At 41.7% G+C, this 13,723-nt stretch overlaps 2 protein-coding genes across 2 annotated transcripts; both read left to right on the forward strand.

Annotated features, from left to right (window-relative positions):
• Positions 1-3,345: 3,345 nt before the first annotated feature.
• gsx2 (GS homeobox 2) lies at positions 3,346-5,162 on the forward strand. Its single transcript, XM_012821703.2, has 2 exons — positions 3,346-4,008; positions 4,319-5,162. Exons 1-2 carry the CDS (start codon positions 3,630-3,632, stop codon positions 4,657-4,659), a joined length of 720 nt encoding a protein of 239 aa, XP_012677157.1. The 5' UTR covers positions 3,346-3,629; the 3' UTR covers positions 4,660-5,162.
• Positions 5,163-9,223: 4,061 nt separating this feature from the next.
• Positions 9,224-10,501, forward strand: LOC105895062 (pancreas/duodenum homeobox protein 1-like). Its single transcript, XM_012821627.3, has 2 exons — positions 9,224-9,561; positions 9,769-10,501. Exons 1-2 carry the CDS (start codon positions 9,224-9,226, stop codon positions 10,055-10,057), a joined length of 627 nt encoding a protein of 208 aa, XP_012677081.1. The 3' UTR covers positions 10,058-10,501.
• Positions 10,502-13,723: the final 3,222 nt, after the last annotated feature.

The raw sequence follows: 13,723 nt of genomic DNA on the forward strand, positions 1-13,723 counted from the left end.
GTGATGCAATTTCACGCCCCCAATATAAACGGTGATACAACAGCCAGCGAGTGTTGAGAGATTTGTGAAGCTGTGATCATATGGCCAGTGCATGCCACTTGTTGTGGATGTGCCTGCAAATATGTTGGCGGAAGCCCAAAACTCTCATAAATTATCAAAGCCTTTGTTCTTGCAGTTTTGTATTGGCCTACTATATGGTGCTATGCTAATTCAAATATTTATGACCGTCAATGAATATATTACCAGATTTAATAGATCGGTATATTAGAGCCACTGTGCAGAGACCTATAAACTACCTAGTGGACTTAGGCTATTCCAATACACTTTTTTTTCTTCGAACCAAAGTGCCCCCTGATTGTGTGTGTGTGTGTGTGTGGGGGGGGGGGGGGGGGGGGTCTAAATCTCTTTTACATAAAAATCGAATTATTCATTAAGACATAAATTAGATTTTGACACAAACATGGAAGCCCCCCTCCTTCTAGCCTCTTTCTCTCTCTCTTTCACGTCTTTTTTCTTTAAAACGATGAAATGGCGAGTAGGCATTGCAGCTGCTATTCAGATGAACGAGATAATTGCCAATGAAAAGTCACTGCGTGGCATTATGTTGTCTGCGGGATCATTGTTCCTTTTTCCCATCGCTGTTGAAGACTATATTGAAGACCCGAGTGTTTCTTTTCAGTTTTTGGTATTCACGATGTGTTGCCTGGTAACTAATAAAGGGGGGAAATCGCCCACTGTATTAGCCAAGATGGGCCGCAGGCCGGCCCCATGCACCACAATGCAACTTTTGTAAAAGGGCGTTGATACAAGTTAATGACGCTCATGTTACAAAGCCTTAATGGACTTCTCCACGCTTTAATATGGCATGGGATGGAACGCAAAGAAGGAAAAGATGCTTTGGCTCAGCACCTTTGCAAGTGGATGTTGTGTGTTTTTGTTCCTCAAAGTGACAGAAAGCCATAGTCTCTCTCCCTCTCTCTCTCTGTCTCTCTCTCTCTCTCTCTCCACCCTTTTCTTTCTCTGTCTCTTTGAAGAAACCACAATTTAATGCTGCCCTCATGAAGCCCTTGCCGACTTTGTGGTCTCACAACAATGATGGATAGTGAACAATTTGATCCACATTTATTGAATAGGCGCGATTTCAACTGCCCAATCAAAACAATATAATTAGAGTGCATCAATGGAGCACTTTCTATATCTTGGTCAAACTTAGACATGCCAAAGGAAGTGCGAGCGTAGCATTGAAAACCCGACAATGCATACACTTTCGTGATTTCTTTCCCTGCCAAAGAGGGCTTACATTCATAGTCTACACTTTTGCAACGTTCCCGTTTGTTGCACTTGCTATTTAACCGAAGCGGACAAAGCAGCAGCCCTGTCACCCCGAGCAGAATAAAAGGAATCAGAGGATTTTCCCTTAAATGGACTAATTTTCCCCTTGAATTATGAAAGTGATGGCTAGGTAACAGCCTGTGCTCTGTACCCGACGCCTTAATTCCTTATAAACCCTTCCACGTGGCTCGACTAGTCCTGGCAATTAGGGCTCATTATAGGCTCATAAAGGTTCTCATTTGTGGGATTACTTAATAGACAATGAAATTTTATCGCACAGAATTATAGAAAAAAATAATATTGGAGCTGGGACGGTGTGATGTGGGCGCGCGCCGCATATTATTCCGCCTGGTTTGTTGGTTTGAGCTCTCTCTCTCTCTCTCTCTCTCTCTCTCTCTCTCTCTCTCTCACTGTCTCTCTCTCTGTCTCCTCGTTTGAAATCATTCTCCATACCATAACAACCTTGCGCGCCTCCCGTGTCATACGCTGGATTCCCCTTTATTACAGCAATTACAGGCAGCGTGACAGACGCGTTTGTTTTTGCACTTATTTAGCTTAGTTTAAAGTCATATTCCATCGCATTTAATAATAAAAGCAGCCTCAGATGATGATGAATTTAAACGCGTATCATTTTAAGCACCCACCAGGGGCGTCCAAAGGTCAATTGACATAACACCTATATAAAAATATAATCTCGTTGTCTTCATATCAATTTGAGAGATAAGTGACGAAAAATGATAGATTTGACATGCTATCATTAATCTTATGGGACGTTCAGCTACTAGACTGCTTGTAAAGGCCGAGGTTTTGGCCCATGCTGTTATGACTTTGGAATTTAATGTTTGGATCATATAATGACATTATCTGTGCTTTCGGGAAAGTTTAAAAATAAAAAGAACCTATAAAACAGTTGAGAGTTGAGAGCACAGCTTTACAGAGCGCGTTTCTCTCTCCTCCTGTTCTGTCTGGATGTAAGAGGCGTTACTTCACAGATGAAAGTGGAAGCCAGACCCGCTGCCCCGCCTGGAGATCAAACTCGCTAATTATTGTCACAAGATGAGGGATTAACGCATTTCTGAAATAGCTGCCTGTTTACCCGCAGAAACCTCTACAATAAACACTTTCTAATTGAATCCTAATCGCTATCAAATAGCCAGTACCCAGACTCGGCAGCAATTCATAAATCTTTAATTGGCAGACCTGGAATCTTGACCAAACGGACATGGGGGGGACAATTACATGGCAATTATATGGCCACACGATTTGAAACTTCAAATCGCATTTTCACAGAGATCCTGAAAATACCTCTTACAAATAAAAGTGGATTTGAAACGATACACAGTAGGCTGTTTGGCAAAGTACAGTTGTGATTGATTCAGAGTAATTATCTGACCACAGTGTGTCTAGTAATCAGATGCACAGTAAACATTTCAGTGCAAAGATAACAAAGGCTACTGTTACTAATATTGCTATGCCTAGATATTGCTGGGCACACTGCGCAGTTTTGGATGCCTATAACCTCAAGGGCGTGTAGCAACACTGTTAACACAGGGAGATAACTGTTGGAAACAGTTCTAGTCGGAAACAAACACGACTTGCGAAATTTTAGTGATTTAACAGATCTTCAGTAAAAGTCCATTTAACAATTCTGTGAAAGAGAAGACATAATTGAGGAGAAACAAAAACTTATATTCCATGTATGATTAATGAACGATAAAATCACACGGATGTTAAAGTGCTTTTTTTGTAGAGAGAGGGTAGGTTCGACATGTCACAGTAGCCCTCCTGAAAATGTTAGACAGAGCCAATGCTTAACCAATAGCCCATTATATTCACCTCACACATTTTCGAACACACATACAATTTTTTCATCACCTTGATCTTAAATCTATATTCTGGGAACGGTATCAAGCTTGCAACAGATATGCAGATTTAATAGAGTTTTCATGACACTCCTCCATTAATAATTCCGTTGTACAACTTGTTTTGATGAAAAAAAAGGCATCTACAGCTCTATCTTGAGTAAACGAGCAAGTTTTGATTGGTAGCTCTTTGGGGCGTCACGTGGCTCGGGTCACCGCCAGTACTAAAGCCCCCATAGTCTGGTGCGCACGTGGGTGACGTTTGGGGCTGGGCCTCTCCAGGGTCTCTTTTGTTGGACCATCAAACTTAAGCACCTTGCAATCTCCCAAGGGCTTCAGAGTCGAGCATATTATACGATCAAGCGCACCTCGTCCCGGATTTTACACAGACTACCAGACCGCCAAACCGGCAACCGGCAACTAAGCGAAGCAGCCATGTCGAGATCCTTCTATGTGGACTCTCTGATCATAAAGGACACCGTTCGACCCACATCTTTGAGCGAGCATGTAGGACAGGACTTCCTCATCCCCATCAGTATGCACTCTCCAGGCATGATGGGCATAACGGGACCCATGTGCCCATCTCGGAAGACCGGCACATTCTGCGTCTGTCCGCTGTGCGTTACCTCGCACATCCACTCGTCCCGAGGAGGCATCCCACTGTTGAAGGGGCAATTCCCCGGGGAGGCTCAGTACTGCCAGAGGGTCGCACACCATCAGAGTCCGGGACTGGCCCACCCAGGACACGCACCTGTCTGCACGCCCACCTCGTACAGCGTCACCGATCAACGACGGTATCACTGTCTCTCACTAGGTAAGAACCTACACCTGTTCTGGCTTTCCGTATTAAATAATGTTTTACCAAGTAGTTGATTATGTTGAACAACTGTTTTAAGAAAGGAACGCAGAAGACAGTGCAGACTTCAAGCCTGCTATTTTGCAAGACAAACACACTTACATTATTGGGCTTGCTTTTTCTCATACCTTGTTTATGGTTTAACACCCGTGCGTAAAATGCATTGAGATCTTCACATTCCAACAAATGATTTTTGGAAATAATCTTCAAAACCACTTTGTCAATCCTGACATGTGTATCCAACTCATATGACGTTGTTTCTTCACAGGCGCCTCTGAAAGCTCACATATCCAGAACGGCAAGAGGATGCGCACGGCGTTCACCAGCACACAACTTCTGGAACTAGAGAGGGAGTTCTCCTCCAACATGTATCTTTCACGATTGCGGAGAATCGAAATCGCGACATACTTGAACCTTTCCGAGAAACAGGTGAAGATATGGTTTCAGAACCGCCGTGTAAAGCACAAGAAAGAGGGCAAAGGAACGCAGAGGAGCTTGCATGCCGGATGTAAGTGCGCAGGCGGCCACGCGCACTACCCGAGGTCAGAGGACGAGGAGTCGTTATCGCCAGCATCAGCAACAGAGGAGAAGGAGATTTCCCCTATTTGAGGATGGAAGAATGACTCGACAGACTTTTACGTTTCCATTAGCACTTAGTGTGAATCCAGCAGATCCCCTGTGACTGGACACTATTTCTGACTCAAACGTTTGTGCATAAAGTTATTGATGAGTCATTTGTACCTGCAGTTGAGTAACATACTTTGTTACATTATCGGAGGTCGTCACTGTTTTTAGGCCTGTCAGAAAGAAAACTGTGAATATATGTTTATTTTAAAGATATTATTGTGATGACACCGGCACGTGAACCAAACTGGCCTAATACTCAAACATTTTAAATGTTTCCACCCAAACTAGCGATAGTCCACTGTGTATCCCGCTACTTGATGTTCCAACAGGAGATAAGCAGTACATTCATCATTGTGTAAATAGATAGTGATCCCAAACTGTACTGTAGATAACTGAACAACTGTGAGTATTTCGGTTTAAGTTTGATGTTTTATGTAAAATGTGTATATTTGTATTTATTTAAATAAAGTGCTTCAAAACTGTCACACATGTTTCTACGTTACACTTTTACGCTTTCTCTAAAAATGAGGTTCTTCCACTATGTCAAACTCTCTTTAGATGAAAGATTGCAAGAGAGAGCAAATATAATCATATCATTCAGACTGCTACACATATTTTCTGCTGATGTTTTACCATTCCTTACATAATTCTATTTCTTGTTTTATTTTACCGAGATCATTTTAAAGTAAGTCCAAAGTTCAAAACTCAGGTTGGTTGAACAGAAATTAAGAGTTACAATAATTTCCCGGGCCCACATCTTCTGCAAAAGACATTTCTAGAAAAGGTTATCCGTATGTTTAGGGGACTTTATTCTCCATTATTTATGAACAATTCCATTCCTAACAATTTTACATAACTAAGGTTACAGATAAGTACACGGGTAAGAGCGAGGAGATAAATTACTTCTTGACAATTTACATCTGTTTTCAAGTGGGGGTTGGCAGTGCCCATGGCACGGATCGGTGAGAGCGTAGAGCGGGTTTGCACTATCATTGTGTCCGCCTGTGAGAAGGTGACAGCTTGATAAAGGATTCAGAAGCCAGGGGAGGACGTACCCTCGTTAATGAACTCTCTGCTGCTACTTTCAAACTCTCACACTCCTTCTCCATAGTTTCTCTCTCTCTCTTTCTCTTTCGTGCAAGATCTTGCTTGTATTGCTTGTTGTTCTATAGTCAAGATGCGTCGAGATTACTAAATCGGCCTAACTTTAAGTATCACCACTGAACTCAACTAATTGGAAATGGCTTTATTCTAGGCTAGCTGCTTTATAACTCAAATGTACATATAGGTAGAACATAAAGCATTTTATTTTTACTTTCTGTTCTGTACGAGAGTTACTTTGACCGCTTTAAAACCCTTATTGTACATGGGTGTTTAAGCGGAACAACTCTTTATTGTCCAATAAACCTAGCATTTAGTCACTTAAAGCTTCTTAAGTTAATGGAGAACAAAGTAAAGCTGTGTCAAATCTACCAAAAAAAATAACTATATTATTCCATGTGTGTTTGTAAATCTCCATAAAATGTTTTATGGCCTATTGAAGATTAGGCTTTATCTGCTGGTATTGATTCTCTACTTCTGAATTATATAATGGCTGTTTTATGACATTGTTTTTTCAGCAGCTGTTGTGAAACCTGATAATACATCTATTTGTTATTACACAAAGGTAGCCGACTTTGGAATTTCAGAAGTGGTTTATGAGGTGTGATAAAAAAATTATAATCCCGCATTTAATGCTCACAAAACGCTTCCAAAAACTTTAGTTTAGAATGCAGCCTTATAAGACAATATTTTTTGTGCATGTTTAAAGAGCTCTTTGTGTTCTGTGTTACGTTAACCCAAAAGGAGTTTAATTGCAGTTTCTGTCCCACAAGGGCTGATTATGTAGCAATTCCTTCAAAACTACAGAAAAAGGCTATATAGAGTTGGGCAAAGGCTGTGACAGGTTAGATTGTCCTGCCTGAGACACGCATTTAGCTGGCGGACCCCCGACGGCTGCAGCCTTCCAGGCCTTTCAGCCGACCGCTCCAGGGTTCCTCGGTGCGCCAGAGACCGATTTAGCCACTGTTTCATTAAGCCCTATTTGAACCTTTCAACTTCTGCTAAATTGAAGGGGCAAGCTGAAAATGAAGGGATTACATAGGAGGGGCGATAGGAAATTAGCAAACGGTTAATTTAACTCGTTTTCCATCCGAGTTTGGGATACATTCCTAATTGAGAAGGGAAGCAGGTGAAGTTTTGGTCCCACGCAGGCCCATTCAGCGTCACAATAAACGGACCCTATTCACGTTCCGCTGGCGATCATATATTATCGAGGGAAAGCCACCTAATGAATATATATTGAATTTCTTATTAATCGAATTAGAACTCACCCCCTCGCAGGTGTGAGAGTGAATGACCGTCGCTGACAATGGAGTTTACAGCATTTTGGGGAATGCCTTTTCAAATCGACATGGCCTGACCTCGAACTGTCAGTTCTATAGGGCCTGTTTGGGTGATCTTGCTTAGTTAGACAGCGGACTGACATGTGAACGCCAACCAACGGACAAAATGGCGAAAAAAGAAAACAAAATAAACCCATTTGAAATAACACGTCAACGATGTTGGAGGACTATTTGAAGTTTATATTTTCTTCCTCCGTAAAGGCCTAAGTTAAGGAAGGAGATTAAGGAAGTTAAGGAACAACACTGTATGCACAGAAATGGGTTTATACCCTGTGGGGTATAAAATTATGTGCATTGTGCAGACGCTCATTTTTAAATCATAAGAGAATATTGTAGATTGTTATGTTGCAACAAAATGTCTATGATCTGTGAGGCCTATGTTGAATATGAAGTGTACCATCACTTGGCCTGTTAGCTTCATGTGTCCATTAATGACTCCACTCAGCCCCCAGCCCACACACACGCACACACACACACACACACACACACACCAGCACCTCTTAAACCCCTTTTCATGTAATTTACGATTTTTAAACACCCTCTCAACTCATTAAATGTGACCGTGCATGGCTTTTCCAGCACTTTTTGTGCAGGGAAAATGTGGGATAACTAGACATCACCCTCTCAAACAATGTTTGAAGAGTAACCGACTCTAACGACTATATATTGAACAGGTACAATCTAGACCGAATCACTTCTCCAAAGACAGTGCCCTATTCAAAACAAACAATTACGCGCAAGAAAGGACAATTAATAAGTGTTCCTTTCAAACCCGTGCAGCTGCCGAGTCGCTGGGAGGAGCAGGAGGAAACTTCAGGATGAATGCCCCTTGGAACCCTTTTTGTCTTTGGTGGAGGAGACCTCCACTTATTTAGTGCGTGAATCTGCAAGTACAATGTTTCACTAGGCGCTTAATGTGACACCCCTCTCATCCGGGTCCGAGAGCTTTTTAGCCGATGAATCATTTGGAATGGCAAAGGCAGTGGTACTCCGAGAGAACACTGAACTGGCTCTATCAGAGTCGACCAAACTGAAATTCTAGACACGTGTCCCATCAAAGCTGTCTTTGGTGACTTAATTTAGTAGGAACTCGGTCACCAAACAATATGTCCTACGCGCTTTTGTCACGCTCTTTAGAATGGGCCCATTCTAAAACTTGTCAGCCACTTTATAAAGGCATCCTTTTGTTTGGCCCAGAGCGTGCCTCCTATATCATCAAGCAGGTTTTATGTTGCAACTAAATTAATATGTATAGCAGTTCTAAAAAGCAGAAAGCCTGAATAGAGAAATGTATTGTCATATTATACTGCACTGAACTATAATGATTATGCTATCATTTTAATATCTATACTACTCACACAATCATTTTTGCAATTCAATACTAAATACTAAATATTAAATACTACTTTTTTTAATGAAGGCAATCCAGTTACACACTTTGACACACTCATGACATTAAATTAAAAAAAGTAAAACAAAACAAAAACCTCATGGCTGAAGTAGGAAATGTATGTAGCCCTGATTGTTGCATGAAAGACAGACAGCCAGAGAAAGAAAGAAAAAATAAATGTTTCAGTTATTAGTTAATGTTTTAATCCTTTCCTTAAAAGTAACGACCGATCAATACTTGAAAGGCACCGATAGGCTTTAGTTACCTGCCCCACGTTTGCGTGACAGCTTTGTATATACATACACCGGCAATCAATCTTACGCCACTTTCGTTGACAGCTTTGATAACAACATGTGGCTGAAGTATACTTAACACTGCCACACAAAAGGAGCCGAGAGCGACAACATTCACAAAAAACGAGAAATACGGCACTCCTCACACAGTATGAACTTATCACGACTGTAGAAATCAAGAGCTGACTTCAAGCAACAGGACGTGGGTACAGTCGTCCTTTCCAAATGTAAATAGGAAATATATGTTTGGCATGCAAAGATCATCAATAATTAGCCTATTATGTGTTCTGTGTCGACCACGTGACTGCTTACAGGTGAGCCACGGGCTGGCAGGTGCACTCGAGTTTGTGCCGTGGGTGGAGAGCACACTTAGGCCACTTGTACAGCCAAAGTCAAGGGCTACATGAATTATTTACAGTATGGACACCCTGGATATTTTTTACGGCGATAGCTTTCCGTCACAGACACCCGAGGAGTACCCGCAGAATCCACCCGCCTGTCGCTTTTCCCGCAGCTGTGAGCAAGTGCCTTTGGCCCCGTATGCCCCGTTCGAGAACGGAGGAAAAGAAGACTTGATACCTTACAACCTGCCGCCTTGCCAACACGCGATTACCGAACAAACACACACCCATGGGTACCTGGCAGAGAAGGAGCGAGTTGTGGACGACTACCAACAGATCCCCCGGCGTGAGCAACCTACTGAACCCGGTGGACAGTTTGCTTTCCCGTGGATGAGGACCTCCAGGTCCCATTCCCAGCATTCACCTTTAGAGGGTGAGTTGGCTATATGATGTTGATTATCCAGTAAAGTGCCATTTTATATCAGTGCCATAAGATAATCCATATAAGCTACAGACCTACAAAGGCATTGAGCAGGGTCTGTGAATGAGAATGAGAAGGGCAACAATTTAGCAAAACAACATAATGTGTCATTTGTTGAGGTTTTTATTTTCTTTAAAAAGAGATGTTGTTTTCCAGGAGGTTACCCCGATGACCTCGACGAACACAAGCGAAGCCGAACAGCCTACAGTCGGGCTCAACTTTTGGAGCTGGAGAAGGAGTTCCTTTTCAATAAATACATCTCGCGACCACGCAGGTACGAACTGGCTACCACCCTTAACCTCACAGAGCGACACATCAAAATCTGGTTCCAGAACCGACGGATGAAATGGAAAAAGGAGGAGACGAAGAAGCGAGTTTCGGAAACCAGGGCCCCAGACCAGAAGCAAGAACAAACTGCCTCTACCAGTTGAGTTTTAAGCCACGTTCGGACAATTGTTTTCCTTCAGCACTGGAGTATGAGACAACGAGAGCTCATTTATTATAATTGTATTACACTATTACATTGCCTATATTTAGAGGAAAGAATAATGTGTTTACAAGTTTAAATACTGTGGCTGTGTTCATATGAGGGCAATGTATAGCCTAGGGCATTGCATTAACGTTGATGAGATGTAAGAAACATACACCTTTTCGTGAATGATGGAAGGGCCATTTTAAAAGTAAAGATATTAAATATTTGTTCGATGATTGTTGAAAGAGAACCGTGTTCCCCATGGCTTGCAGGTCAGGCCCATTCTACCTGTAATACTTTGGCTAAAATGAAGGCTTCTTGTGTCGCTCATAGTAGGCTGTACAACTTTATTTTCGTGTTATTCTTAACAATAATGAACAGTCATTAGGATATTAAATTCCTATGATATCTGTGTTATTGGGCTATATTTTATTTTCACGAAGGTATCTAAGTCATTTGAATGAATAATCACGTTATTGGTTTGAAATATCATGTGTAGACTATTCCCACCAACACCGGCCTATTGCCACCGACACCGTTTCTTAACAAAACTCGGTAAACGAGGGTAGCCGTTTCTCAAATAACTTTTATTAAGCTGTTTTATCTTTTATGATACAACAGCATCGCCGTTCCGGCAGGCCAAATGCATATATATGCTGACGGTGATGGTTTACATTATGAAGAATGAACGTTGTCATTAATAAGCCTTGCCGTTTTTTTTTCCAGTTTAGTGGCACTGGAGTCCTGGGCCAGGTGCCCCCACCATTTAATCTTTTTCGTACGGCACAGTTCAAAAAGGCCTTAATATTGAAAGTCCACGTGTCCATTCCTTCGCACGAATAGGCTACAGCACAATGGCTCGAGGTATGACGAGCACTTGTGAAAGCTATTTATTTAGGGGGTGTAGGTGAGGCCCTTGGGCAACAAAGTAACAATTGAGATTTATTTCAATTCATTTAACAAATCATTTCGCTTTCGTTATAGGGATCAGTTTTGCAGACATTGTGAGACAACTGTGGGATACAAAGAATTAACGATATAGGCCATTTCTCACTGGTGCATTGCTGCCTGCATCGCTTTGACTATGAAAACAGAGAGCAAATACATGGCAGGTATCCAACTACGCTCTGACTTTTGCCCCCTACTAGTATGTGTGCAAACAATGAACTCACCATCCTCACCTACACTCAGATTGTGCAAATCCTTGTCGCATGGCAACACGTCAACAGGAAATCAACACTAGCCCAGCGGTGTTCTTTTGGTTTGACATGGCGATGTTCAACAAATACGAGGTGGTACGTTGTGTAAGGTGATGAAATAGTCATTGTTTTAGCAAGGGCGACAAATACATTTGGAACGTTCCCAGATTTTAGGCATGTGATTTTGGAAGTCAATGAAATGTGTTCAGGTGGTTCAGGAACCAGGGTCTTGGGCAAGAATTGGCAAAAGCAGGTCATATCGAACCACCCTGACACTGCTGGCGCCTGCTCAACTCACCTGAACTTAGCCATATTGGGTCAAGACCTAATTTGCCAGATAAGGGCAGTAAGTAAGATAACAACGTAGCATACGGTTTTAAAGTGTTGTCCAGGAGCCACAAATCATCACACAATCATTTTAGATTACGTTGGTGCGTTTGTCAGTTTGCCAGAGGAGATGAAGACGTCATTTCAGAACGCTGGACAGCACTCAGGAGGGCGAGGGCCGCGCCATGACTTGACCACTAGGCTTCATCGCCTTTGATCCAATGGATCGAGAAGTCATTTTAGCCCTGGGCTATAAACAGTCTTGGTATTGCAAGGCCACAAAGCCAAGGAACAAAACCGTTCTCCGTCTGTTATACTTCATTAACAGACGCGCCCGTAATCATATATTCTGTACACTGTGCATGGCCTTTAACAACATCCATTTAAGAGATTTAGGTTGCAGGAAGGTTGTTAATATTTGGCATATTTATAAAGGTTAGTTATGTTTATAGGTCATGATTATGTTTAATCAACTGAAGCAATTCATGTTCTTCCATAAATTGGTATGGAATAACGGGACATTGCATGATATGCTGAACTTAGATGGACAACATGAGGTATCATCAATGCCCCGAACAATGGCCAATAAATACATTTTCCCTTTCCTGTGTCCAAACTGTGAAGTGACCAAAATAAATCTGAAAATAACTTCTTTCTGTTTTTTTAAATGTGGCCCTTTTTGACATCCTCATAATAAACACTTTCAAGTCAGCCAAAAACTCTACTATAATTACACGAGTACTACTAACAGTAGCCTACAACAACAACACTATACATGTCACACCCAAAGAGAAACAGGGCGGGGGGCACCATGAATTTCAAAAAGGTTTTAGTAAACGATAAAGAAACATTTCAGTAAGTACAAGTTACAACGAACAGTGCATTGAGAACCCTGACTGGATCAGCTAATACAAGATATGTGTTGCCAGAGAAATTTGGGGGAATTCCTCAGGATATTTTTGTTTTATATACAGAATTGTACTCATTGTGCCAGTAGAAAAACAACTGTCCAATAAGATGTTCAATATTTTACTTCAGCTGGTAAGTAAAACTCGCTTAAGTTTTACTGCTTGTGTTTTGCTGGTTCTAAAGGACCCTTAAGAATGCGCATGTGCGTGAGGAGAAAGAAAACCAAAAACAAAGAGAGAATGAAAGACAGCATTCACACTATTATCTATTTGACATGTAATGTTTTCTTGTCACATTTACGCCACGTTTCAACACGTTGTTGAACTCACAAGGGCATACGCCACCATGTGGAAATTTGGTTTCCTGCAACACACTTTGGCAGAAGCAACAGTCGCCTAATCTAACCCGTGTCCTGTGACTTTGTTTTCCGAGTGGTGTTCTCTATAATCGACTCGTTCATCCCATTCATTCAAATGTTGTGAGCAGGTAAACTGTAACTGAGACACGGACTGTATAACTATAACGCAGTTGGTGTGTGTGTGTGTGTGTGTGTGTGTGTGTGTGTGTGCGTGTTTTGCATGGGAGGAAGGTGGGAGATTGGAACAGGCTCCCAACAGCTGACTCACTGACGCATTTGTATCATAGCGGACATTCCACTATAGAGCTGGATAAACATCAATACGGTTTTTTGTTCATGTAAAACTCTTTTCATGCTTACAATTAGGCGACATAGCAATGCTTATTTTAAACATGGAAAATGTTACGTTAAAGTTTACATTAAAGCCTCACATGCAGCTTTAGTCTTTCTAGTCCAATTTCAACTAATCATTCTGGAAGCCAAGAGCACCAGTGAATACACGTTTAATATTTGGACAACTTACCAGGATATAGCTAAAGGGCGAACATTGCTCTTATCAAACCTGAAAAAATCACCAAGGGAATAAAATAACAAATTCGTTATCTACCTTATAATAACCAGTGTTAATAACTCGACCATCTTAACGTATTTGGCGAGCAAACGCATCAACTAGCCTCTCTAATATGTTCATTTTGAAAAGGTTCACAAGGCTACTTTGGGTACAAAGATTAGAGCGCTTTGTTGGGAGAACAAGGGACACTGTTCTTTCTGTGCACTTCGGCGAGAAGAACATGTGGAAGCAATCGGGCCAAGCGGCTGGAGATATGTGACT

Source organism: Clupea harengus, chromosome 10, assembly GCF_900700415.2.
Source record: "Clupea harengus chromosome 10, Ch_v2.0.2, whole genome shotgun sequence".
NCBI classification, from domain to species: Eukaryota; Metazoa; Chordata; class Actinopteri; order Clupeiformes; family Clupeidae; genus Clupea; species Clupea harengus.